This window comes from Rousettus aegyptiacus, unplaced genomic scaffold (assembly GCF_014176215.1).
Source record: "Rousettus aegyptiacus isolate mRouAeg1 unplaced genomic scaffold, mRouAeg1.p scaffold_m13_p_1, whole genome shotgun sequence".
Lineage (NCBI taxonomy): Eukaryota > Metazoa > Chordata > Mammalia > Chiroptera > Pteropodidae > Rousettus > Rousettus aegyptiacus.
In genome coordinates this window covers 169,021,070-169,049,044 of record NW_023416284.1, presented here as the reverse complement: position 1 = coordinate 169,049,044, position 27,975 = coordinate 169,021,070, and the positions used below count along the sequence as shown (strand labels likewise).

General features: G+C 41.2%; 1 protein-coding gene across 2 annotated transcripts in view; it reads right to left on the bottom strand.

Annotated features, from left to right (window-relative positions):
* AIG1 (androgen induced 1) overlaps nucleotides 1-27,975 on the bottom strand; it is a 201,318-nt gene that overhangs the window by 52,378 nt on the left and 120,965 nt on the right. Inside the window, exon 4 of one of the 2 annotated variants that reach the window (XM_036222226.1) lies at nucleotides 4-27,944. The exons of the other annotated variant lie outside the window; for it this stretch is intronic. Within the exon in view, the coding sequence (XP_036078119.1) occupies nucleotides 27,891-27,944 (54 nt within the window). The 3' untranslated portion in view covers nucleotides 4-27,890. Of the gene's footprint in view, nucleotides 1-3; nucleotides 27,945-27,975 lie in introns of those variants that run through there. 2 annotated transcript variants of the gene reach the window in all.

Genomic DNA, 27,975 nt, shown 5'->3' with positions numbered 1-27,975 from the left:
GGCTTTCTTTTTCTTTCCCCCATTTGTCAATTTTAATGAGATAAAAACAGAACACTAGGGCCAAATGTAGGCTTCTCTGTGCAAAATATACTGGTCAATGAATTGAAGCCTTTTGCAGTGTGGTTAATGAAAGGGCTCTGAAGTTCGACTTCGGTGCAATTCTAGCTTTGCATTTACTAGTTTTGCCATCTTGGGGCAGACAGTTAACTTATTTAGGCCTTTGTTCATGTATCTATAAAATGGGATTATGAGTTTGGCAAAAGGGTGTCAGTAAAAATAGAAGAAACTATTGTTCTCATTAATGTTAGTAATGGTTAAGAAAAAAATCTTTGTACTGGAAAGACATGTAATTTGGCATGGCTAAGTCAGTGAAAATATTAATTCTTGTGATGATTTGAGTCATAATTTACTGGTGGTTGTTCACAATTCATGAAGAGGCTGAGTGAACACGAACTTTTTCTAATTTGTTCAGCCACGTTCAAGACTCTCCCGTTTAATGACGGATTAAACAAAGTGGCAGGCTTTTGAGTTTATTTTACTAACGAGGAACTTGAGGGCTTACTTTCTCCAGCGTTCATATAGAAACAGTCGTCTATTGGGAAACATCTGGCCTTTGTCTTTGGAGAAACCTAAATTTAAATGCTGCTCGTGTCATGGATTAAGATGACCTGTGCATCCCCTTGGTTTTTCTGATTCTCAAGTTTCCTCATCTGTTAAGTGTGGTTAATAATAATGTTCTCATGGGATTGTCACGAGGATTAATTTATGTAAACCCACAGCTGGGCATAAACAGGCATTCGATAGTTACCTTTCCTTTCCCTTCCCCCTTCTTCTTTAACTTTCAAAATCTCAATATAAAAAGCACCACCGGCTGTACATGGATATGCTTAACCTTGAGGGCTGGCAGGAAATGATGAACAGTAAAGAGAACTCAGCCTGTTACCCAAGTGCATGCTTTTGGAACTAAGGATTTGTCTTCTTCAGATATTACTGAGCAGAAGTAAGAATCAGAACTCATGAAGAGGTTATCCTGGACTATTAGACTGACTGAGCTTACGGTAGAGTACACGTGTGAGGAGAGGGGCCGTGAATTACATTTCTATGTTCCCATGGCCCCCAATACAGTATCCGGAACCTATGAGATAACTCAAGAGACAAGGGACAGTGGCTGGCTAGTTAAAGCGGCATATTAAAAACTTCTGGCTAAAAAAAAAAAAATCTCAACTTGGCTTTGATACAAACTCTGTATGACCTGCGGCAAATTACATAAAACATCAAAACTTTATTCCTTTGCTGAGCAATTTAAAGCCAAAATGTTGTGAGAACCAAAACAAAACAAGACAAAAAATACGAAATCTAACTAAATCAAACCAAACCAAAATAAACCCAAACCAAAACACAAAAACACAAAAAAGCAGGCGTAAAGCTTTCGTAACAATATAAATGCTTAACTATAAAAGTTGAATGCATACACACATACAGACACTCAGTAGTGTATGTTTCCACCGAAAATCCCCCAGACTCAGAAGTATTGTATTTGTACTAATTTCAGAGGTTTGACTTGCTTTTTTAAAAGGTTTTCTCAATTCTCTGTGGAGTCAGTGAATGAAGATTTTTTTTTTTTTAAAAAACAAAGTTATGCTATCTGAAAATATTCAGTCTTTATAAATAGTAAACAACACATTTCAAACTTCCTTTTATTTTAGTGTTTCAGGTGCTACTGACTCCAGGAAGGGAACGGATGGGACCCCAGGATCCTGGAGAGTTCCCTGAAAGCCATCAGGCCTGGGCCGCGGCAGTAGGGGCTGCCAGCTGTCTTTGATCCTGGCACAGTGATTACAGCAAAACTGACATGAGCTTTTGAAATGACTCTTTCCAAAACAGCCATTCACTAGAAAGTCATAGGATGTCTTATATATTTAGTTCTGTGACTCCAGCTGCATGTTTTAGGGGCAAACGAGACCAAAGGTTGACAATATTTCCAAAGCTAATTACATGATTTAGGAGTTCTTGTCCTCTCCTGCCATCATCGTCTAAGATGAGGAAAACGAAGTGAGTGTTGTCTTAATTTTTCCATTCGCTGCTGACATTTTTACAAGAGGTCACAGTCAGAGAAAATAAATATGTCTTAGCTAATTTTGCTCTTTTTTAAAAAAAACAAAATAGGAAATTATTTTCTTTATTTCTTCTGATATTTCAATACTTACAGAGTGTTAAACAAAAAAAAGCTATGATTGACTATGAACTGCTCATGGACTGGAGAATTTCATATAAAGCATACAACTCTAGATTAGGGAAATACCACATTAAAGTGTGCATACACACACACACACACGCACACACTATATATTTTAGTAAGACCTGTTTCCCACTCTATCAGCTATAAGTTCCATTTTTATCTACCTGACATCCATGGATTTAACGGTTCCATAGTAGAGAAAAATTTAAAAATTGCTGGCCAAGAAAAATGCCTAAACTTATCAGAATGAAACATATTGATAGCAAATAAAAATCCAAAGTTTGGGTTTAAGAAGCCAGTAGCCCAAATGTGCAATAAAAATAGTAGTCCCAGAGATCAGCATTATGTTAGGACTCAATAAAGGTGAAGATCTACAACAGAGGGAGAGAGAGCAATGGGTGGGGGTAACTTTAAAGTGTCATTTATCCTCTCCTCTATGTTCCATTAAAAAATTCTAATTGCTTTAAGTCTTTATCTTTACAAGAGCCCATTCCCCAGCCACTGTTTTCATTGCTTTCCTCTACATACTATATATATATCCACATACTATATATATATTCACATAAACAATACTGCCCATATTGAGTTCAACTCCATTAATTAATCAACAATTAATTTTTGCCATATAATTACTATGTCCTAAATTCTTAATTGTTTTTTTACTTGCTATTCTTTTTCCTACCTTGGATATTTATTTGATTTATAAAATAATATATTTTCTTAAGCACCTAAGCCACCATTAACAAAGGGAAACACTCTAAGGCTGTACAATAATGAAAAATACAGCATCTTCATTTTAGTTATCTCAGTAGGATTAAAAGAAAAACATATTCTCTAACTATTCCCTAATCTTTGGAAAGATTAGTGATTAGTAGCTAAACAGAATATCTCAAAAATCTAGAGAGGACGGAATAGGGTTTACAGGATCATAGAATCTTTGTGAAGGATTCACATATATGTTATCATAGCTAGATAAATAATTAGGGAAGTTGATCTAGAGCAGTGTGTCCTATCTATTAGAATTCTTTGAAATTCCCATAAAAACTGTAAACTGGCTTTCCAGAAAAATCTTTATATGCTCATGCTCACGCACATTTTTACAAACTATTCATGACTTCCAATCTACTCATTGGCATTTTTGGTCACACCTGGTTATGGACTGAATTGTGTTCACCCAAAATCCATAGGTTGAACCCCTAACCCCCAATGTGGCTGTATTGGAAGACAGAGCTTTAAGAGAGGTAAATGAGGGTAACTGAAATCATAAGGGTGGGGCCCTAATCCAACAGGACTAACGTCCTTATAAGAAGAGGTGGAGATGCTAAGGATGCAGGCACACAGAAAAAAAGGTCACGTGAGGACACAAAGAGAAAGCGGTTATCTGCAGGCCGAGGAGAGAGGCCTCAGGAGAATCCAAATCTGCCAACACCTCGATCTTGGGCTTCCAGCCTCCAGAACTGTGAGAAATAAATTCCTGTTGTTTAAGTCACTCGAGCTGTGGTATTTTGTTTTGGCAGCCCCAAAACGCCCCATGACTGAAGGAACAATTATCATATAGGGAGGGCAGTGTGGTTCCATTGGAGTTGCTAACTGCAGACCATGGCTGTTCCATACGTGAAATGCTCTACTACATCAAGAGGCAATTTGAGGGGCTATTCTAGGTGACACTGGCTGATACTCTTCCCTGATAGTTTACCTAAGAAAGATCACAGAATCAAGAGACTTCGAAAGTGGGAAGAATTTACTTTTCATTGCCTCATAGGGCATAACAAAAAATACTTCGACAGAGCTAAAATTGTACATATATAAGTTAGAGACTTAAATTGAAAAAAAAAAAAAGCAGAATTAACTCACAACTAGTCCATATGTCAATATATAGAAACAAATAAAGAAAAAGAGAAAAAAATCCCCAAGAGTTTCGGCTTCAAGTTGTGTTTACAAAAACAAAGCAGAGACATAACCAGGAATTCTAGGACCTCGCCTAACAGCAGGGCTGAACTGCTCAGGTGCCTGGGGAAGATTCTCACGGAAATAACTTAAGGATGGGCCACTTTAGATGTCACTGCCTGCTTCATGTAAGTTACAGAGAAGCTTCTGCATCACTGAGAATGAGGCATGGTAAGAACCCGCTCCTCCAAGTAATGCAGCAAAGCGGCTTTCCTTTGATTTCCACATTTTCTCCAGATCTCTCTGTAATTTCTCAGACCTGCTCCTGCTGCTTATTATTATTTTTGTTTATTGCTGCTTACTCTGACAAACCCATGCAAGGCAGGAACCCACCATTTTCAAAAGGCACTTTCTCCCCCTTTGGGAAAAAAGAAGCCTTTGAAGTGGAAACAGGGTCAGTGGGAGCTGAGTTCAAAGCACTCCTCAATGGCTAGGAAGCAAGAGGAGACTTCGAAAAAGGGAAAGGACCAGTGTTTGATGAATCTAAAAATTCAAAAGACTTTCTTCTGCTAGCAGAACAGAAATCTTCTGCGTTGAACCGCAGGGAGAGGAGGTGGCATGTTATTAACCCGTGAGATTTAGTGTAAACAAAGCAGGACCAGGGATTTTGGCTTGGGAGGTTCAGTATCATTGCAGTGGAAATTTGTTTCATTTTTAAGAATTTAAAAATGATTTGAAATGGTCCCTGAATGACACATTCTGAAAGACTTTGAAAATGATTTACTCTCCCTGTTGAAACGTTTAGATTTTCAGTGCAAATATTGAGGACTTTACAGAGTGACTACACAGTAAATAAATCATTGATGAACATCAGCTTGTGGGTAAATATTTTGCTTGGGAATAATCTGCTCATATACATAGCGTAAAAGAGTTAATGAGTTCCTGGTGGCAGAGGTACAGAACTTCTAATTTCCCTGCATGCTATGTTGAAAGAGATGATCTGCTGACTGGAGGATTTGTCCCAGAATTGCAACTTGAAATCTGGAAAGCATGTTCCCATAGACTAACAACGGAATAAATAAATGTTGATTATAGGAGTTTGGGTAGCATGATACTTGGTATGTGGTGGATAAGATGGTCCTTGCCTGTGTGGTCAGCTCAAGAATCTAACTCCACTGTTTCTATATCAAAATCACACTAAATTCTTAGTTCCAAGTGGGCAAGAAATACATTTTTAGAACATGACCCATTCAGAAAACTGAGGGGACAGCTATGGTACTTACCAGATGCGGCGGACAAATTCTAAGGTGAATTTTCAAGAATCCCAGCCTCCTGGATTCTCGCCTAAGTGCGGGACGGCCCAGTGACTTGCTTCTAACCTACGGTACGTGGTAAAGCTGATGGGATGTCACTTCTATGATTAAGCTAGATAAGATGATCTGTGACTTCCACTTTGCTGGCAGGATACTTCCCTTGCTGGCTTTGATGATACAAATAGTCATGTTGAGGCGATCCACACATCAAGAACTGAGGGGGGTTCCTTTGGCCAACAGCCAGATAGAAACTGAGGCCCTCAATCCAACAGCCCGTGAAGAACGGATCCTGCCAACAGCCAAGTGAGCTTCAAAGGACACCCCCAAAAAAGGCCAGAAAAGTTGCAAACTGAAGGAGCAGTGCCATCTGGGGCCAGAAGTCATTTGAGTGCATGGAAACAGAAGAAACAATTAGGAAGAAGCCAGAGAATTTACTGATCCCTTTCACAGTAATTTTAAGCACCTGTAATGTGCAGTATAGTGCTACACTCATGAAGCTGACAGTCTAACCACCACAGCAGAACTATGTATGGCACTTACTGAACCTACCTCAGGCCAAAACCCACTCTAGTTTGCAAACAAATAGCAACAGACAGGCTGGTTCTCAAGATAAGAACTGGAGACTTCCATGGAACTTTATAAAGACATTATCATGTATTGGTTTCCCAGGGCTTCTATAAATTGCCATAGATTTAAAACAGATTTCAAGTTGCAACATCGTGGTTTAAAACAACAAACAATTATTCTCTCACAGTCCTGGAGGCTAAAAATCTGAAATTAAAGTGCCAGCAGGGATGCAGTCCCTCCAGAGTCCCTAAGGGAGACTCCTCCCTTGCCTCTTCGGCCATCTAGAGACTGCTGGCATTCCTTGGCTCGTGGGCCCATCACTCCAATCTCTGGCCCCGCGGTCATGCTGCCTCCTCCCTTTCTCTGTATCTGTCTAATCAGTGTGCCTTCCTCTGTCTTTTTCATAAAGGGACATACACAATCAAGGATAAACTCCTCTTTTGCAGATCCTTAACTAATCACATCTTTTTGCATTTTAAGTTAATAATCACTCTTTTGCCGTAACAGGCAATATTCACAGGTTTTGACAATAAGATGTGTACGTATTTTTTTGTTGTTGAACATTTTTATGTTTCAATATAAAGTATTCATGGGGACTTTTTCGGATTTACAAATTCTCTAATATTTGACATTCTAGGTAGCTCCTGCTCAAACCATATTAATTAGCAGCAAAACATTTAAAACAGAAAAGGCATATTGTTCTTACAGGGACAGAAGAAAGGGACAGAAGACTATAAAGAGCTGCTTCTTGTTCTAGAGCCAACCTTGATAATGAAAGAAGATACAGGTGATTACATTTTTTGAGAAGAGCGACTGAACCCCAGGGCCTTTGCAAAGGACATACAGGGAGCTGGGCCAGAAAGGCGACTAGACCTCGACTCAAACAGCAAGGGTGCTAATGTGGTTTGCCCTATTTTGGACAGGCGCAATGCTTTCTGAGAAGCTCCATGGTGCCTGCATTCTCACAGTATCTTTTTTCTAAGAGGTTTTGGATGCATAGCTTGTTGTTATGTACATCCTTACTCTACACTCTTGTTCAAAGCCAGCTGGATGAAAAACTAGTGCTTTATCTAAAGACATCTTTCTATAGGCAGGCAGTGGCCCTTATGGTGACCTGCTTTGTTGCACAATATGCCCAATAGAGGTGCAATACTATGGGTTCCTGACTGGTGACCAGTTTGTCTTTTAGAGACTTAAATTAGAAACAAAGAGCATCAGCAAATGGTAGGATGGGCTGAAGCAAAAGACAGAAGAGGAAGGCAGGAAGCAGAAGCCATGGGACAGGAGAAGCTCTGAGGGAACAGGAGCTATAAATGGAGAGGTAGTCTGTAACAGCAGCCGAAACCACGAGCTGGTAGTGAAATAGGAAGTCTAATCTGGTAGAGACAGGAGCAGAGATGTAAGAGCTGAGTGTTGAACTTGGGAGGCTCTGAGACATACTGTTGGGTCAAAGGAGCTGCTGCCCAGTCCTGGACTTAACCATGACCAAAGTTCACTTCCCTGAGAGGCCTGGCCGTGAGGCCGCCCGGCTGGTTCCCTGTCTTCTCTCACCTCCCATGTGTCCCCCTATGATACGCACATGACTTCAGTAACCCACGCTTGTTTCTTTCTCACAACCTGAAAGAACTTGGAACCCAGTGGGCATAGCTCACTGGTGTCAATAAATACTTAATAATTAATTATTTTGTAAGTGTGATATTGACAGTGTCCTGAGGAAATAGCCTTCAACCCTCTGTCCCTACAAAAGATACACCAGTCAGAGGACATCTCCATACCTGAAAGTAGCTTTAAGATTTCCTTTAGTTGTTGTCATTTATATCCAGAGCAAAAGGCTTTAAAAATTTCACTGTATTTATAAATCATAATTCAATTACTTTGTGGTAAACTTGCCTTAATTTTCAACATATTCATACTATAGAACTGTGTGTTTAACTTGCAGTTAACATTAAGAGTCCCTCTTACAAACCAAAATTAACAATAAGTGGGGGTTGGTCATTTCATTTCCTTTTAAAGAATAAACCTGCCCTGGATGTTGCAAACGACTAGTAGATGACAGGTTGTCCTCTTTCATATATTTTGCAAATTTAAGTTTTTAAATGATGGCATAACTTCAGCTCTATTACGCTCTTAACATTTGCCATGCCTCAGAATCTCTGGAATGTTAAAGAAATGTGTAAAGTTGCTTATGCCTTACCCTGGATTAAAAACTAATTCAACTAACTAATGGGAGTTGTAGGAAGTAGGGGAGGGAGTTCACCTATTTTTTTTTGTCTTGATTCAAGTTCTATCAATTGAACTCATATAGCTCAAATACTGGCTTGGAGATGAGCTGGCCTTGTACATCAGCATGGCTGACCTGTGGGTGGGAGGTGCCCACTCCTTTGGTTTTCATCAATGATCCCTCTCCTGTTTGCAGTGGTTACTCCAAAAACCTCCTCCGACGGTGGTGAAGGGAGTGTGGCTCTCCTCCCACTACACCCCTTGAAACCATCCATGCCTGACGAGCAACTGAGATGGTTTTTAAAAGAATGTGCTATAGCTTGGTATCTATAAATACATCCTAAATCTCAGGGTACCGAAGACAGAAAACTGTACTAAATAATGTGGAAGGAAGCACTGATCTCGTGCCATTGTGATACACTGGAGCAAACAAGCGACACCTAACATTGCTTTCGTACTGACACTTACAGCCATGACTACTCAGAACTTCCCTTGGCTTTAAACTTGCCTGCATATTCAGGTAAGCACTGGTAGCAGTTTTTTCTCTGTAGAAATAATACAGAATTATTAGCCTCATAAATAAGATTATTTTTGAGGCTCATAAAAACTCCATTGACTCTTAATAGTCAAGTAATGCTTTCAGGAGCTCACAAAGGAAAACTTGACTTTCGAGTTAGCCATGGATGCTCAGCATCACCCAGAAGGCCAGAGGAAGGATCCAGGGAGAGTTATTACCAACTTCACCTATGAAGAAGCAAGAGTCCTTTAGATAAGATTCAGTGGGAGCTCTCATGTGTTTGCAAGGAAAAGTCAAAGGAACATGGACAGACTGAGAACTCTCGAATCGGATCCGCCCGGGGTTCTAATTTAGGTCCTACCATTTACAATCATCTGGGAGAGTAAGTGACCATATCTCCAGGCAGCAAGATGTAATACTGAAAGAGCCCAGAGGGACACGGGCTGGATTTAAATCCTGGCTCTTTCACTTACCAGCTGGGAGTACTTCGGCAAGTTTCTTAAGCTTTCAGCGTTTCAGTTTCTTCATCCATATAATAGGGAAATTAACAGTGAAGAATACACGTTACCCAAGGAGAGGTCTGGCTGTTGCCATTGGGCCTTGGAACGTCCTGGCTGGCAGAAGTGTCTGTTTGCCTGGGAGCTGTGGCCACTAGTCGGTCTACCAGTGTGATTTAATGACGAGGGCTCTGGGCCATGTGGTATCAGTTCCGCCTCCAGAAAGACTGGAGACTAAAGGGCAGGCATGCAGGCAGTATGTGACTGAGCCTCGATAAAAGCTCTGGACACCAAAGGCTCCGTACTCTGTGTGCACTGTCATGTGCTGCCACCGAGAGGAATTAACGCCATCCATGGCTCCACGAGGGTAGGACAAAGTGGCACTCCACTTTTGGACCCTTCTTGGACCTCTCTCTGTACCTCTACTCTCTTGGCTGCTTCTCATCTGTATCCCTTTCCTGTGAAAAACCATAACCACGAATGTCACAGTGTTCAGTGAGTTCTGTGAGTCCTTCTAGCAGATTTTTGAATCTGAGGATGGTTCTGAGAATCCCCGAACTTGTAGTTCGGTGTCATAGTGAGGATGGTTTTGTGTCAACACCGCTCCCTCTAATTCTGTAGTTGGCAGAACCTTTTAAATTCCCTCATATGCTTGTTGAGAGGATTACAAGAATTTTTAATGTGAAACATGTACAACACTGTATGGTATATGCATTGTTCAGCGAATGTCGTCTATTATTTTATAAGTTTCACACATAAACATGTACTAATCATTTCTAAGATGAACACTTCCTACACGCCCATTGCTGTGCAGAATGGCGCAAATGGATCACCTCATTTACTTCCCAACTAACTCTAAGAGGAAACTGAAAAAAAACTTAGAGAGGTTCAGTAACTTATCTGGGTAAGGCAATGAGTAAGCAGAAGCCAGGACGTAAACCCTGATCTTTAGGACTTGAACCCAGATCTGTATTTCTTGAAAGCCTACACTGCTAGCTGATAAAGCTAGGCTGCCCCTTAACTCTGTTGAGAGAATTCATCAACTATATTGCTAGCAGGATTATAGGATTACAGGATTTGCAAGCCCCCTGGCAAAGGGATCGATAAACGCAAGCAGCAGCTACCAGCTTTCAGGTATTCGTCCTTGAAAGTCAGAAATGCTCAAATCATTCTGTAGGAAAAATCTGGAAGAGCCCCACTTTGGAAACTGCTTCATTGGTTGATAGCAAAGAACAACACCCTCACCCCAAACTTGTTTATTTCTTTTCAAAGCAATTAGCACTCTGTATGATTGTAGCTCTGAGAGGGGAAATATTTATTCTTGATTGGATTTTGTACTGACATATAAAATGAATAAACATTTTAGTTTCTGTATGAGAGTATATCAAGTTCCATTATAGTATCAATAAAATGAAAGAGGCAGTAAATTTAGTGCAGAGCCCTCGGGGGGGAAAAATCAAATCACTGTGAAACTGCACACTCAAAATCTTCTCTGGAAGCCGTGTTCTTTCCTCTTCATCATCTTCTTCTCTTACTATTTTTTTTTTTTATAAATAGATGCCGTTTCAGTAAACTTTGCTGCTGCACATATCAAAATGTTCTCTAGAGAAAAACTGACAACAGATCCTAAAATTTCTCTCCTTTGGTGGGTGGTGCTGATTACACACCCACGACTTGACCTCTCCTTGGTGACTAGCACCTTCTCCCTTTCTCCTTTCCGGTCTTGTTCATTTCAACCTCCTTCCCTTTTCTCCAGTTTCATACAAATTTGACTTCATTTTTCATGCTTTCAGGGGTACATTTTGTACTTATGAAAATGTGCTATTAATAGCAATGTTTCAAATTGGGATAATTCCTCAAATTGCTTGCCGCCTGGTTGCCATGGGACCCAGTTTGTTACTAGGTTCCCTCGGTTCATCTTTGGGGTGGTTATTCCTCACCTTGCAAAGTATTAAAGGGCTCTCATAAACCCTGTGTACCCCCTCTATGATTTAACCGGCATGGGATGGGAAAGGGCCAATACACTTAATTGTCCCCAAATTCTCATAGTTATTCACTACTCTGTTTCATTCTGTATATATAAGTATTTGTTAAAAAAAAAAAAAAAAAAAAAGCAGCCAGACCCGAGTGCATGGAAATACTTACTACTAAAATAGGTTTTATAATACTATCCTATCTACCTTGAATGGTTATTGTGACCTTCGAACAATATAATGTATGTGAAAGAAAGTGTTTTGCTAACTGTCCCATGCAATGTAAGAGATTATTTTAATATTAATTTGGGTAATGAGGACTAGCTAATGCCTAATGTTTTGGTGAATAAACCCTGAAGCCTTGTTTATTAACTGAGTTTTGAGAGGTGAAGCCTCCCACAAAAGTGATATTGGTGGCTAATCCTTAATGATGCTAATTTAGTGATAACCACATTACAGACTGTTTCTTCTTCCAAGGTTGAACTATTAGTCAGATTAATGGCTGAGTATATTTCTTTCATAGAATACTTATTCAAATGTAATGGCTTCTTGGGGAATGAATACTCTAGGTTGTCGGAAAAGGTTTTAGTGGTAATGCATACTATGAGTTTGTGAACCCAAACTGAATTCGATATTAAAAAAAAAATTACCTTGATTATGCAAAATATGTTTTATTCATCTTCGTATTACCAGTGCTGACCAGAGAAGGTAAACAGGTTTCAGCTCATGTGCCAGCAACTGTCATGGCTTGAGATGACCCACCTGGAGTGCTGGGTGGGAAGGATTTGACGCCAAACCCTTGCCTGGCGAGGCGGATGCTGTGACTGTTTAACTATGCCTGCGCTGAGAGCAGGAGGGGAGAGCTGAGATACGAGTGTCACGTTCGCATCCCTTCCACGGATGCGTGAATGGAGAATGCTTTCTGGTTCACGCTGAACGAACACCTAGTCACAGATAAACCTGGCAAGCACAGATTACAAATGTTTGTTGCTTGTCCCCCACTTCCGACAACCTCGTCTCTCTCCAGAAAGTCTCCACCTAGTAAGTCCTCCTTTCCCCCACACCACAGAGGGTTTCTTACGATCACGGAGGGTGGAACAGTCCCTCACCGACAGTAAGGCAGCAGTCTAGGGCAATACTTCTGAACTATAGCCAGGTGGCAATATAGAATTATTTCTCCTCTTAAGCACATGACAGAAAACCTCCTTCTTCACCATCCTGTATCAATACTGTAACAATTACTGCGTTACCACTGTCTGTTACCAAATAAACGTACAGGTCGATCTGGGGTGACTTAACATCAGATATCTTGAAAGGTGAGACCACCTGGTCAAAAGATTCCTGGCATTTTGGATTCTGGGATATTTTATCTGGCTATTTTTAACTCAGAGGTCATTCAAAGACAGATAAGACTAGGGTTCCAAGTAAGTATATCATTACGGGAAGTACCTTGCCAATTCCAGGAATGCATAGGATTTTTTTTTTTTTTTTTGAAACTCCTATCACAAATGCTATTTTCACAGTTTAACTTGGCCTTCCAAGAGTATCACTCTTGATGACCCATCCTGGAATGATTTGCTTTTTATTATCTTCTTCTTGAATTGCTTTAGATAAACTGTGAATATCCTAGATAGAATTCCAATTTCACACTCAATAAGGCTTTAGCATTTACATATACAACTGCAAATGTTCCCAACAATCAAGTGGTTGTTTATCAAGGACTGAAAAGAAGCTGGACTGAAGATTATTTTGAAAGGAAAGGAATGAATTTGCAAAAGCCCTGTAGAGTAATGAAAACACCCTCTGGTCTGGTCTCAGCAACCAACTATATCTGCCAACAAACTTTATGTAGATCTAGGATGGAAATAACATTGGCGGAAGCCAATAACTCTAGTGGGTCATCCATCCAGGGCATCAGATAGGCGTCAGGCTCAGTAACATTCCATCTTCCACAGACCACATGCAACCTGGTGTAAGAGACAGATACCCCAGAAGTTTCAGTGAGGTTTTCAGCGGGGACATATTCTTAGCTATCATGTCCATAATCTTCTTGTGAGGTATATAAGACAAGTTTGCAGTTTCTTTTATTCATTGAGATTAAGGAGGGACTGTAAGGAAGATTAGATGAAGGTAGGAGAAAGAGAGACAGTGAGCAAATTATAGGTAGGTAAAATTATGTGCTCTCTCACGTGCTTCATAAGAAGGAATCTGAAAAGGTGATAGTACAAGGAAGGGTACGAAAGTGGCCATTTCAAAAGTGAGTTAACCTTGATGCACAGAAATGATAGACAGGGCTTGCTAAAGGCAAGGATAAGCCTTTTTGTAAAGAAGTTCAAGGCCTGGGGCGTGACACTCACCCTGACCTGCCCAGTTAGGAATTCGTGATCAGATCACCCTGTGAAGTTACTTTCAACATAACCTTCTTTTTCTGTCCACATCCTGCTCATTCTAAGCCTTTCCTTCTGCTTTTCTTTTTTACTCTGGAGGAGGAGATACATTAACACAGATAAAAACCTAGCTGTGTGACCTTGGGATAATCTTCAAACGCTCTGTGCTTTAGTTTTGTCATCTAAAAACAGGGAGAATAATAGAACCTACCTTCCAGGGATGTTATGAGGATTCACTGAGTTAATATTTGCAAATTCCTTAGAACAGTGACTGACACATAATAAGCACAGAGGAAGTATTTTTTAAATAAAAATAAAAGGCAATGAAATACAAAGTGGAGCTTTCGATACCAGGGCTGAACTCTCGATGCCTGGCTCTGTCTTTCTATTTGCCTCTTAATGTCTCATCCCAGAATTGGGAAGATGGTGACAGCCAAAATTCGATTTGAGACCTGAGGGAAAATTTGTCAAGCCAGTCTGGTTTGAGTCAGGGATATAGGCCAAGCGGTGAGGGAGAAGGTTCCACATAATAACGCTAAAATGGCTTAGTCTTCATCACGAGGGCCAGGGCTTTCACTTAGACATTTGGACTAGTTCTGTGCTGAAACAGTGTTTCCTAAGTATTCCCAGGGCTTGTGTCTTCCGGGAGCTCTCGAGCCTTTGAGAAAAGTGACTTTAACATTGACCTTGCACCCAGCACAGGATCCATGGTAGGGGCTGTGTTTTTATTTATTTATTTATTTTTCCAAAACATTTTTCTAATGCCCTCTGATGATGGATAGAGATTCTCCAGGTGGCCTTGCAAACATCAGGCCAATGTTTGGATAGGAAAATTCATAGAACTCTGAAGAACTTTCCCATAAGCCAAGAGCAAAGAGGAATGTGTGTCATTTCCACTGGAGGAATAACTATCTCTTCATGGAAGTCCTTTCAATCATTCACTCAAAGTGTGGTCTAGGGACCAGTGACTGACCATTGGTACAGTTCTGAGGAAAGATAAGTGCAGGAATTGAGAATAAGCATCTAGAAACTTCCAGCAAGTTGCCCATTTACTCTAATACTATAAAAATTGGGACTAGAATATTGTTTGCTTTTTCATTTCCTTTTCCTAGTAATTCATCTTTTATTAGATTTTATAAGAATTTTGGTTCATTTGGAAAGTTAAAAAATGAATAAATAAAATGCTCCTTTGCCACAGATAGTTTTAAGTCGTTGGTTCACAGGGGAAGAATCATGATTGGCTGATGTACTCAAATCTGTGATTCCATAATTTCATGACCCCAGGCAGAAAGGGGTATCTGGTTTATGTGTTTCATGTGGAAACACCAGGTTTGTTCAAGGATAATTTTTATGGAAGTCTCAGCTCCTATCTAGCCATGTTGAGGTCAATCTATTGCCACTGAAAGCATCATCTGTGGTCATTTGATTTCTTACACGAGGTTATAGTGCCAAATTTAAAATTCAATTCTGATTCTGTCACTTACTACCTACTTGACCTGGGAGATACAGGTCCTCATTTAACTTTTCTAAGCTAAACTTTCATCATCTGTAAAGTCTGAAAGTAATACTTATTTCCTAGGGTTGTTCTAAAGCTCAAGTAGACAAAATGCATATAGTATTTACTACTTGCCAGGTATATAATAATCCAGAATGACATGCATATATTAATTTAATCCTCAGAACAACTCTGAGGTAGTTTCTGTTTTCATCCCTATTGTGTAGACGAGGAATCTGAGGTACAGAGGATTTAAGTGGTTCTTCCCACATTCGTTAGGGGCTGCTTGTCCACTACTCCACCCAACGGCAGCTCCTGAGCTCATGAGCCAACAGCTGTCTATAAGCATCCACCATCTCCTCATTTTCGAGCCACAGCAACAGTCTATCCCAGCAAAGAAAAGGACAGGTTTTCCAATTAGCAGGTGGAGGTGTTGGCTCTTTGGGACCTAAGATCTTAACATCGTCTGCTGAGAAAGATTCAGAGGAGCCTGACTTCTGTCATGAGACTCACTTGGCTAGACTGCCATCCTCCTGTGTTTCAATTTGGAATATCTCTTTTCTACCTTCAGGGTCCAGCTCGAATTTCATCTCCACTGCGCACATCCTCCCCGTATCCTCACCTGCCCCATTGCTAGTGGAATCGATCAGTCTCTCCTCAGCTTTCCAAATGTATTCTGTGCATAAACGTTCACATGTGGCAAAACACTCATTATATTGCAATTCAGCTGGAAATGCACAGGAATCTAAAACTTTTGCCTATAAATGGACTATATTTTATTAATCTTTGTAGCATGGTATCCAGTTCAATAAAGATCTTTGGATGATTGAGGTTCTTTTAGAGTTTTCCAGCAAGTGTCAATCTGCTTTGATAATTATTTCTATAGTTTGTGAATTTAAAATCAAACAGAAGTTATAACTGGTCCTTCTCCATTCCAAATACAAGCCAATCATAGGGAGTTCATAGGATTCTCTTGGTGGAGATACTTTGCCCTAGTTTTCTCTTTTATGGGATATTTCCTCTGAATACAAAATCTTTCTGAATAAGAAAGGGTTTTCTCTAGATTCTATTTTTCCTACTATTAACCTGTTGAGTAGTCCTTCTCATTACAATGTCTTCAAGTATTCTAGGCTTTTCTAGGGCTAAATGACCACTGCTAGAGTGTCTGTTCCATTCAACTCTCTGTAACAAACACCTTAAGTGCCTACGCACTTTTTTCCTTGCAAATCAAATCCAGAAATTGTAGCAGGTGGACTTCAGAGAAAACAGAAGCCTCCCTCAGGCCCAAAAGATTAATTATGATTGGTTTGGGGCTTGATATGTAATTCAGTTCTAGCCAATGATATTTAAACAAACAAAACAAAACAGTAGGAAGAGGGCTTCTACTCCAGAGTGAAAACAACAAATACAACAACAATAAAAGTGCCACATTAGGGAGAAAGGCTTCCTTTCTGCTTTGGACACCATTATGAGAAAATAATTCTGGAAACAACAAGAGCCATTCTGTAACCACAAGACAATAACTTTTGAGGACAAAAGGCCAACACACTAAGGGTGGCAGATCAGAAACCTAGAAAGAAAGTAGGTTCTTGGTGGCATTGCTGAACGACAGAAATAACACCAGAAACGCTTCCCCTCAGACTTCTTTTTAATGTGAGAATACAAATTCCTAATTTTCTAAGTCATTGGTCACGTTTTCTGTTATTTGAAGCCAAAAGTTTTCTAATTAATGTGTTTCTGGAAGTTCTTTCCTGCTTCCCTGATAAACCTAGACTTCTTTTCTTTTCCCACAATTCTAAACCCCAGCCTTCCTTCTAATTCCATTTAGAGTATCTGTGATTTTTTTTTTTTATAACTGGAGGTAACCTTACATGGTATCTATTCAATATATGAAGAGAGAGAGAGGAGTTCAACGATTTGGCCAGGACACACATCATAAATATTGGTGCCTGAATCCAGCTCTTTTGAGTCTCAATCCTGGAATTGTGATTCCTCGGAGTCCTGAAATACTGGAAAGCTTAATTCTGAATGTAACACGGCTAAGGGTATTGTTTTTGACTTCAGAGCCCCGGTCCCCAGCACAGTGACTCTACTATTGTTTATAGAGGTTTGTTAAATAAATTAATGTAGCCCCAACTATATTATAAACTCCATGAGATAAGACTTCTTCATAATTGGCTCCTCGGGACCCAGCAGGATGCACGGCACACAGCAGATGCTCAATAAATATTTGTTGGGTGAATGAATAAATGGGAATTGTTAATGGATGTGTGATGCTGTATTTAAGAAGGAGTTAATGAGTCAAAGGCACTGAAATTTAAAGCATTGGGTAATTAATATCAAGAGAGGGGTAGGACACACAAGAAGTTAAACTGTACTCGGGAGCCAGGCAGTGGGGTTTATATTTAGGATTCATCACTTACTAGCGGCATGGTCACAGGATAAGTTAATTAACCTATCTGAACCCCAATTTCCTTATATGTAAAAACATGGATAGAAACAGTATTTCATTGGGTGTTTGCAGATAAAATGGAATCGTGAGAACATAAAGCATGTAGCGCAGTACTTGGAATATAAAAAATTAATATATATTCACTATTGTTATTGTCTATGTTTTTGGTGAAAGTGAAATTTCTTAAGGAGATCTGAGAAGAAATGTGGTTTAGAACAGACAAAATTGTCATATAGGTTGACTTGATGCAAATGTGTTTTAACTGGGCGGTGGGGGGAGGTGCGTTTTTGGTGTAGGTAGCTCATTCTGCTTACAGTTTGAAGAGGAGAAAAGCTAAGCAGATGGCATGGTGACACAAAGGACTGAAGCCTACTGTTGCTAGAGCTTGTAAAAATGGAACCCCATGGCTGCCAGCTTGGCTGAACTTCAAACAAGTCCCATGAAGAGTGAAACTCGCTCGGGAGGTGGCAGCAACTTGGTGTGACGCTCTCTAAAGTACACGGAACATTACCATTACATTCACGGCCGCTTGACTCAGCGCTGGGGCCTGTCCCCAGACCTGACGGGTCAGAAAACCACGGTCAGGCAGTGCACCTCACGAAGGGCCGCCAGAGATGGAAGCCTTTGAAAACCCCTGACTGCAGAATAACGACAAATTACCAACAGATGGCGTGAGTCAGGGAAGCAGAGTCCAGAGAAGCATCTGCACACTCACCGCTGAGGCCCAGCCATGGTGGGGTGAGCGGGCAGACGCAGGTCCTGGCCCAGATGGCCGTGAAGGTCACCAGGAGGGACACCAGCCATACGCGCTCTACTCCCGAGAACTGGCACAACCTGTAAAGCCCACAGAGGCTTCCCAGGATCAAATAAGCCAAAATATCCTGGTCAGGCAAAAACATCAATCACACTTCCTTTTGGGTTTACTGATTACATGAAAAGAAACATGTATCAGGGGAGAAGGGAGGAAGATGGGGAGCCTGGGGGAGGCATTTAGCAGAAAAAGGCCACTGTTCTTCATTTCAGGAGCTTAAGCTGATATACTGCCTTGTTGATGCACAGGTTTAATTTCAAATCAGAAAAATCCTGTAGATATGTACATTTCCCACAGATTTCCTCTGCCGTTATTTTATAAAATCTAGCCACATGCAAAACCAAACCAAGTGCCAAAATAACCAAGCATATTGCAGGTTTCCTTGCTTCTTCCAACAATATAGAAACACGTAACATGCATCCTAATGGAGACCTGAAACGGTGAAAGAAAATACCAAAGTCTGTTACAAAAGAAAAAAGAAAACAAAGTTTTGCATGGACTGAAGTCCTCACAGCATTCCATTGGAAGAAAAGGTCCATCTTCTGGGTTCCCTGGCACCACACACATCCTACCTTCTTACCTTGTATGTAACCATTTCCTAAACCAATTCTGCCTCTAAAATTCCAGCCCCTTTAAAGTTAGCATCGCGTATCATTCATTTTGAAATCCCTAGCACTATCTATCTAACATTTAGGGGGCCCCCAATTAATGACTGATGAATGAATGAATAAATGCACACATACTAGGCTATGGAGTAATAATTAGTTTTGTTTTTGTTTTCCCAGAAAGGGAACTGTATTTGAGTTTAGCATTTAAACCCTTTTGCCATGTTTTCAGCCAGCCTGATTGAAGTTCATTTCATCCGTATCTCCCAGTTAGTTTTCACTCATGTCACGTATTACAGAATATTCACCATCAGTCATGAAAGGCGACTTTCAAAATTAAAGGTCCAAGTATTTCCATTCCATCCCATTATCAATGCTGTTGGTTTAGGTTCTCGAGTCTAATTTGGATCCATTCCTCCTGACAAAGGGATCCTAATCAGAATCTTGCTGAGGAAGGCTTACTCACCTCATCCAAAGAAGGACACTTGAAAAATTTAGGTTAAGAGAAAGGCAGACCCCGTGAGGGGACACTGGCTGAATGAATTCGTTTCTTCCCTTCCTGCTTTAGTTCTCCAGTAGTTAATTTTTTTCTCCATATACAGACAAAACCTCCTCGTCAGTGCTCAATCACTATTTTCTTCCCTTTGGAGACAAAGTTCTTGAAGGTGTCTAATGTTCCCAACCAGGTGGATAGTGTTCTCTTTGCTTTGGGAAACTGCTTTAGGGATACTCGTTTTATTATCACTAATCACTCAGATCTACCTTTGAAAGAAGACAACTGACAAAAGCAACAGAAACGGACTTTATGCAGCTTTCCAGAGCAGCAGTGTGCAAAGAGAACATAAAAAGAAATCTTTTACCTTTGAAAAGACTAATTGCCTAGTGTTTTACTTTAATAGGAGGAAAAACTGTCCAAGTTTAGGTCTTCCTCTCCTACCCGGACACTGTCCACTCTCCCCCTCCCCCGCCACCCAACCCCACAAGGCTGGGCGAAGGTGTGTGTCAGAAGGCTTAGTAGTTTTCAGATCATTGCTGCAGCTCGAGCACCATGGACAGATGCCAGACAGGCACTAAAGCTGGCTTCCCAGAACCATTTAACTCAAAATGCAGATACTTTTGTTAACTGAAAGAAAGGCAAACTACGGACATGATGGAGAAAGAACAGCAGTTTCTGGCATCTGGTCCAGCAAAGTCCAGGTGGTTCCCCAATGACATAAACAGGGTTCACATTTCCCTTCCTCTTCATCATCTCATCGAATCGCCAATCACCTCCGAATTTTCTGGGCTCTAATTTGAGCAAAATAAGTTAGTCCACCAACGTCATATGATCTGAAGACTTGGTTTTACAATTAAAGAAACCGTAGATGTTAAAATATAAGACTGAAGAAGTGGCTGCAAGTGCCCGGCAGAGCCACCCCGAGGGTCCACGCCCTGACGTGAGACAGTCATCAGAATCACCTTGTGCTTTAGCCACTTTCTGGGCTTTGGGGACACTCAGGTCAGATAGTCCCTAGAGTGGGGGCAGACATAAGACTCACAGTCACTTCCTCCATCAGTGAGGCAAACACCTCCCTTGGTTTGTGGCCTCCATATACATTTTAGTTATTATTGTGTGGCCCAGGACTAGCTCAGGCCTGAGAGCCACTGAGCATAGAACAGAGGGGGCACGGCCAGCATATTATTTTGAGAAGATTCCATTTTACGTTTCTATGTCCCTCTGGTCTACCTTCCACACATAAAAATTTACTGATACACTGTCTTTTAGATTAGAAACCAGTGGAGCTGAAATGGAGCCATGGAGTGAAATGGCAAGAGGGTAGGTGGGAAGAAGGAGAAGGGGTCCCGTAAAATAGGCCATCCTAAGAAAACAATGAATACAGGAAGCTTGTCTTATGCCATAAAGAGAAAATCAAAGCAAGGAACTCAGCGATAAGCAGGTAAGGGAGATAAAATATGTAACCTATTTAAGACATTTATCGCTTTAGAGAAGATGCCTTAAAAAATCAACGTGTACCTCAAAGGAAAGCTCTATTACCTAGAATGTAGGGGTAGGAGCATCTTAGCAAGAAAGTATTTGAGGGAATGATGGGGAATTCCTCTTAGATGCACACCGTACTGAGGACCACGGGAGTGTACATGTGCGCTTAGTAAAGACACCATGCTTTACAAAGTGGTTCCAGGAGGCCAGGGTCTCTTTGGCTAAGAACTGTACACCATGAACTGCTTAGCCTGAGCCTAACGGTGTTTACACCCCAAGCTTTTCTCTTTTACAAACTGGTAGTCTTAATTCTTCTACCTTACCCTTCAAATTCTCATACAGGCCAGAAAGTGATAAAAAAAAAAAAATCATGAAATACTGAAAATTGAGAACAGCTGTCTACTAATTGCTAGAGTTTATATGAAAGTTTCATTAAACAGAGAAACAACAGATTGAGAAAGGACCACCAATGTTCTTTGCATCGTGCCTCCTCAATTAATCCTTCACGCAGTTTCCAGCATAATCTTTCAAAACCTCAAATTTGATCTACATAAAACCTCTCAAAGGCATCAAAGACGCTGGAGGCCTTCATGATTAAATCGAGACTCCCCGAACTTGGCATCTAGGGCCTTCGTGGTCTGGTGTCTGCCTACACCTCCCTTTCATCATCCACCAGTCATCCAAAAATGGCCTGTGCCATAGGTATGCCAAAGAGCTCACCGTTTTTTTAGTAGTCCAGGCTTTTCCTCTATCATCTGTACTTGTGCTGTCAAATACAGCAGCCACTAATGTTGGCTAGGTGGAGGGCCAGGGGAGGGAGGGAGCAACCGAGGGGATTGTTTTAGGAACTATATAGATGTCTAACCAATGCACTATATACTTGAAACCAATACTAATAATAATAAAAAAATACAGCAGCCACTAGACTCATAGGGCTATTGAACACATCAAGTATGGTGAGTCCAAATTGATCTGTGCCATTAAGTGTACACCTTGCATACCAGATTCTAAAAATTTTGTGTGAAGTAATGTCATGTATTTCGTTAACAATTTTAAAATACTGGTTACTTGTTAAATGATAACATTTAGGATTTGTCGAATTGAAATATACTGTTCGACTGAGTTCACCTGCTTCTTTGTTTAATCTGGTTCACATTTGCGGCCTGCGTTACGTCTCTGTCAGGCAGTGCTGTTCTACGGCTGTGCCCGTGACCCCTAAGAGAGGGGGGCCTTCTTCTCTTCATCCACCGAGACAACGGAGCCTCCTCATCCTGTAGGACTCAGCTTTGGCATCACCTCCTCTGGGAGGCAAATGTGAAAATGTATAGTACATAATAAAATATTGTTCTTCCAATTCTCAACAAGCTACACTTACCTGTTTGTGATAGAAGCTCAGAGAGAGTGGAAGAGAATTGCTATGACTGTCTTCAGACTCATTCCTTTTTGGAGGCAAGTGTCTTCCCATGTGAGCCGTAAGTACAAGTTGTTTATAGCACTCGGTTCGAATTGTAGGAAACAGAGCTGCTTTCTCCACAGTGCCTCACCACCAAGTCCCAGGTCACTGCTGGAGTCAGGCCTTCCCTCTGCTGGAGGCGCAGAGCCCACTTAGGGCCACATTCAGCTTCCTCTGGTTGGGAGACTCACAGTTCCTCCTCTTGGCCCCCAACCTGGGTTTCCACTATGGTGCTGGTGAGATCCAACACTGCCAAAACCGTCCTGGCCAGGCCTACTTCGAAGCAATGTCTCATCCGGCCACAAAATAAACTTTTGCCTTCTCCCAGGAATAAGAATTGAATTCTTAAATTGAGAGCGAGTTGGCGTTTTACACTTGACATCTTGAAAATGGAAAGAACGCGTTTCAAAAAAGCTAACCCCACACCTACACAAGGAGGCAGATGAAGGCCACCTTTGTTTCCCTGTTCCCCAGACCACGCCCATCACTTTAGTGACAATCATTATTGGCTCTGAGCTTCCCACAGTCCCTGGAGTGCAAAGCCCCCTAAGTCTCTCTCATGTGTGTCAGCGAAGGACATTCGGATCCCCGTGAGGACAGCTCAGACTCTCCTTCCCACTCCCTCAGCGGTCCTCTCCCGAGGGAGTGCCAGGACACTTGTTCCACCCCTGCCATGCCCTAGACATAGCAGTCATGGCGTCTGCCACACACACAGCCCCTGCCAAGCCACCGCCTTGCTCAGCCCCTGTTGAAGGGACAGCCCTGCAGAGCCACATTTCACACCACTTAACCACACCCCATCGGTTCAAAGGTGGATGCTTCATTCAAGAATAGTCCAGTCTGTAAATAAGCCTGGTACAAGAAAACCTAAAAGCAAAATAAGTTCTATCAGATTCTCTCTTCGGGGTAGAAAGTGATCATAGTAGGTCATGCGGAAAAGTAAATGATGAGAAAGCCAAAGCTGAGGGCATAGCAGAGGTTTTCAAAGTATATTCTAAAAAGTCACTGGGGCTCTGTGGAGGTGACGAGGACCTGACTTAAGAATGAGGAGAGACCTGGGTAGGAGGAGCCAAGCCCCCACCCCTTTTATCCAGAGAAGTGCCACTTTTATCAGCTTTAAATATAAGAGGTTGCTCGAAGAAAGGTTTTCACTGCTTAAAAGTGCGTGAAAATCATAGAGAAGAGAAAAAAATAGAACCGGAGAAGGTTAAAGAAGCTCGTTGATAGATATCCAGCAGATAAAGGAGAACGCGGCGGGCCTTGGGAGAACCTCCGAGGCACAGTAACGAAGACCACCAACTGAAGACCCGTGTGCTTCTGTTCTGCAGCCCTGGCTCTTCCCGGCTCGTCCTGGGGCACGTGCATGTGCACCCTTAAGCTGCCGCACCCCATGCCCAGCTCCTCTGTGACCCCACCACTGAAGGTGCTGAGTGAGTCTTCGGTCCTTGCACCTACAGAACCCTGGTGAAAGACTCCTCAGATAGCCACGAGGGTTCTCTATGTTGAAAAAGATTCTACTCCAAAGAGATCGTGGCTCTTTTGGCCCCAAATTGGAAGACCTGACCTCAGCAGAGTTATAGAGATATTTGAGGCCCTAAAAGTTAAGCCTCTTTTGTTTTGTTTCAATTTTGCCATGTGTTAGATCAGAGAGTTTAGCATTTTCCAGGTCCCAGGCTGGAGGATGCTTAAAGAATACCTCTCACTGTTGATTTCTGAAGCATTTTTCCTGACGCCAGTCATGTCCGATGTGTGAGAAGGGCGGGCATAGGGCAGAGGAACTGTCACAGCTGCAGTGGCTCCTCTCTAGCAGACAGGATGTTCCACGCGGCAGGGCCGTGCCTGGTTGTTTCTCAAGGATCCCAATAAAACCCAGTGCCTCGTATCCAGCAGGCACAGTATAGCATTCATGACAGGCTAACTGACTGCAGGTACGATACTTGCTTTCTGAGACAACCCTCCTACCTCTTAGAAGTCCATTATCTGTGTTCAAGGGTCTTAACTCAATGATGGAAGTTCAGACAATTAATTATCTTTTTTCGGCACATTAGGTTATCTATGGCAATAGCATGCTTGGTGGCCTTGATGACATACGTTTCCTGAGAAGGGATGTGAATTAGCTACCCTTCTGTAATTCCATTAATTTTTTAATAGCCACCTAAGTTAAGTAGTCCCTATATAATTTTCATAAAATTATACATACTCTGTGGCCTAAGCATTTCAATTCAATGAAGGTTAACTGCTTATATTTTCATTTTTCAAAACTCATACTGATATAAAAGTCTTGGATAGAAATTGACAGAATTGTTCGAGCAATTATTAAATGCAAAGAAAATGATCTCTTGAATTAAAAAGTTACAGAAAATGGGATCTAGAGCTGTCATTTTAAGGTAAGATAGCACAGGTATGACTTTTTTCACCACACCATAGCATTTTTGTAAGTCAAAAAAGCAGATAAAATCAAAACAGGAAAGGTCATAAAATTAAAACTGAGTTCCTTTGTTACATTTCCAAATGATCTCTTTTTCAAATAACTTCCTCTTAATGAGATTTTGAGCAGAAATTTTTCCTAAAAAAATTTCTTTTGATAAAATCTATCCCTTTAACCATACATGTTCTCTGAAAAAAAAAACCTGTATGTCTTTTTGACTATAAAACAGTTACATGAACAGAAGCTGAAAGAGATAGTAGATGCACGTTACCTTAGGATATAGACAAATTTCCTTCTCAAATTGGGATGGAAACAAGGAAAAATCAAGCAAAGGTGTCCCATACATTTTGGAATTTGGGGAGAGGCCGTCAAGGAGATGGAATTTAAATGTTTTCTGATGTTCAAGTTGAAAGTAGATGTCTGACTTTCACCAAATGCCTGTGCAAAATTTGCTTCTTTGACCAAGAAGTTCTAAAAACATTATCAAATTATTTTTTCCTTTTGGGCAAATCAGGCCAATAGCATCAATGTGAAGATTCAAGGAAAAGTTGTGTCATTTTAGACTCCATTGTCACTGACTTGATTTAAATCTTCCAGTTCTTAAAAGGAGCAAAATAAATGAGAATCTTTGCCGTATATTTTTAGAAACTTTTGGCTAATTGAGGAGGTAATAGCAGTATTTAATTATTGGCGGGGCAAAAGTGACTTTCACTGAACAAGCATTTACAAAATTCTTATATGAGAATTATCTGAGGCAAAGAGGCATGGGCCAGGTGTATTCTCTGCCTCTTCTCACCATGGGGTATCTAAAACCTAAACCCGATTAACTATATTATAAAACAGAAAGCATCCAGTGCTCTACGATATGAATGGGTCACGCTTATGAAAATTTACAGAGCAAAGGGAGATCTTCTCACTGGGCAGAATGGGGAGGACTTTTTGGAAAAGGGCACACTTCGGCATGAAGACTAAAGTGGATTTTTAACACTGGAGACAGGATGGAAAGACGTGAGAGTCCGGGAAGAGAGCATAAGCAAAGGCACAAGAGACAGCAAAGCGGTCAGGGAAATGGTCGAGTTTGACAAGAACTTTGTACAGGGAAAGGACAGTGCTTGGGATTAAGTCTGAAAAAACAGGCTGGACCCCGAACAAGAAGACTTTTAAATGCCATGCTGGGGCGTTTTAACTTTATTAAGTAGGCAATGGGAAGTCGTTAAAGGGTCTTGAGGCAGAGAATGCTTTAAGAGATGTGGTTTCAGAAGATTAATTTGGCAGCAGTACATAGCATGTATTAGAGAGAGGAAAACAGAAGGCAAGGAGTTCAATCAAGAGAACATTACTATCCTCCAGTAGACAGGGGCCGGGGACAGCTTTGGGGGCAGGAGGAAAGAAAATGAAGGGCAGATTCAGAAAACACAGAAGGCAAATGCTGGAATGGCAGGAAGGAAGGCAAAGGGGACTAGTATTTATTGAGGACATAACTACATGTTACGCAAAACACTAAATACATAGGATGAACACATGTCCTATTTTTCTTGGCACAGTCTGAATTTATGCTTTTTTTTTTTTTTTTTAAATCAGGGAATAATTATTAACAATGGCCTCTTTCATTCTTAATATTTCTGGTTTGGACAATACATTTCACAATCATAATCTTATATAATTTCCCTCTTTGATTCCTTTAAACTATTCTCCAGTTTACACACGAGGAAGCTGAAGCTCCGAGGTGGTGCCTCATGGCACGTGTAGCTAGTGGGTCGTAGAGCCCGGATCTGAATCCAGATCTAGACGGTTCTAAAACCCATGAATGTTCTACTACACTCGGTTTTCTGGCCCTGATGTATGACAGGTTACAGAGGGCAAAGAGAGGGGGAGGGTCATTAAAAGCAACAAGAACGTCGGAAAGAGTCAGGTTAGGGTAGAAGATAACAAATTCTTGTTTGGATGTGTGATCTCTGCAGTCTTTAAAGTGCTTGAAGGATATTGAAGCAGTTGGAGATGCTGGCTGGAACCGAGGAGCAAAATTACACTCTAGTTTTGGATTTGTGAGCCTTCCAAATCAACAGATGCAGGACCCTGAGACCAGATGACATTGCCAAGCATGAGACTGCAGGACAAAGGTCACAGCTTAGATGCCTGTAGTGGCCAGGTGGGAAACACAGATGAATGAGGGGGTGGGAATGAGACATTGGGGAGTGGCAGGAGGAGGTGTCTGTGAGGATTATCTTAATTGCTCCCAGAAATTACTGGCAATTTCAGATAGAAACAATACAACCATGAAAAGAGTAGCTTACATCTCTTAATTCAAGCCGGCGACTAGAGCAACTTCCGGTAATTTAATTGAAAATAAATCACGATCTAGTCATAGAAAATATTATGACAGAACGGAAAATCATAAATTGCAGTCATTCAATTTTGTCCACTTTTTTTTTTTTTTTAATCCTAGGGGGGACCTCAAATGAGAGTTTTTAAAAAGTGCAATTCGTTTTTATCAAAATCACTAGCTACACACAAGTATATTAAAACAAACTGCAATACATTTTTTACTGTTCTAAACCATACGCAAATAAAACTCAGACGCTATTGCCGTGAGCAGGTAGATGGGGGCAAGGAGTTGGTGCAGCGGAAGATGGGAGCCAGCAGGACCGGGGTGGCGGCGGCGGTGCTGGTGAAAAGAATGTCCAAAAGCAATATGCCCAAGGTTCAAATATCAGAAAAAAATTCATTTATTAATGAGAACCTAAGTTACTAGTCTTGTCGCTGTTTTACACTTTCAATTCAAAGGTCATAAGCACCTGTCGCCTTCCTGGGCTGATACCAGTGGGTCTCAAACTTTTACGAGCACTTTTACCTGAACTTGTTTACCTGGAAGACTCGTTATGACACAGATTGTGGGCTATATCTCGGGTCTTCCTGATACAGCAGGTCTGGGATGGGTCTGTGAGAGTCTGTGTCCTTAACCAGTGGCCAGGTGGTGCTGAGGCTGCTGGTCCAGGGACCACACTTTGTGAACCTCTGGTCGACATGCTGGCGGGTATGCTAGACAGGATGGCTGGCCTCTGCCCCTTTCAGAATTGCCATGCTGCACAAACATCCACTAAGGCTCTGTTTCTCGTGGCTCTCTGGAAAATGATTCAACGACATGGCTTCAAA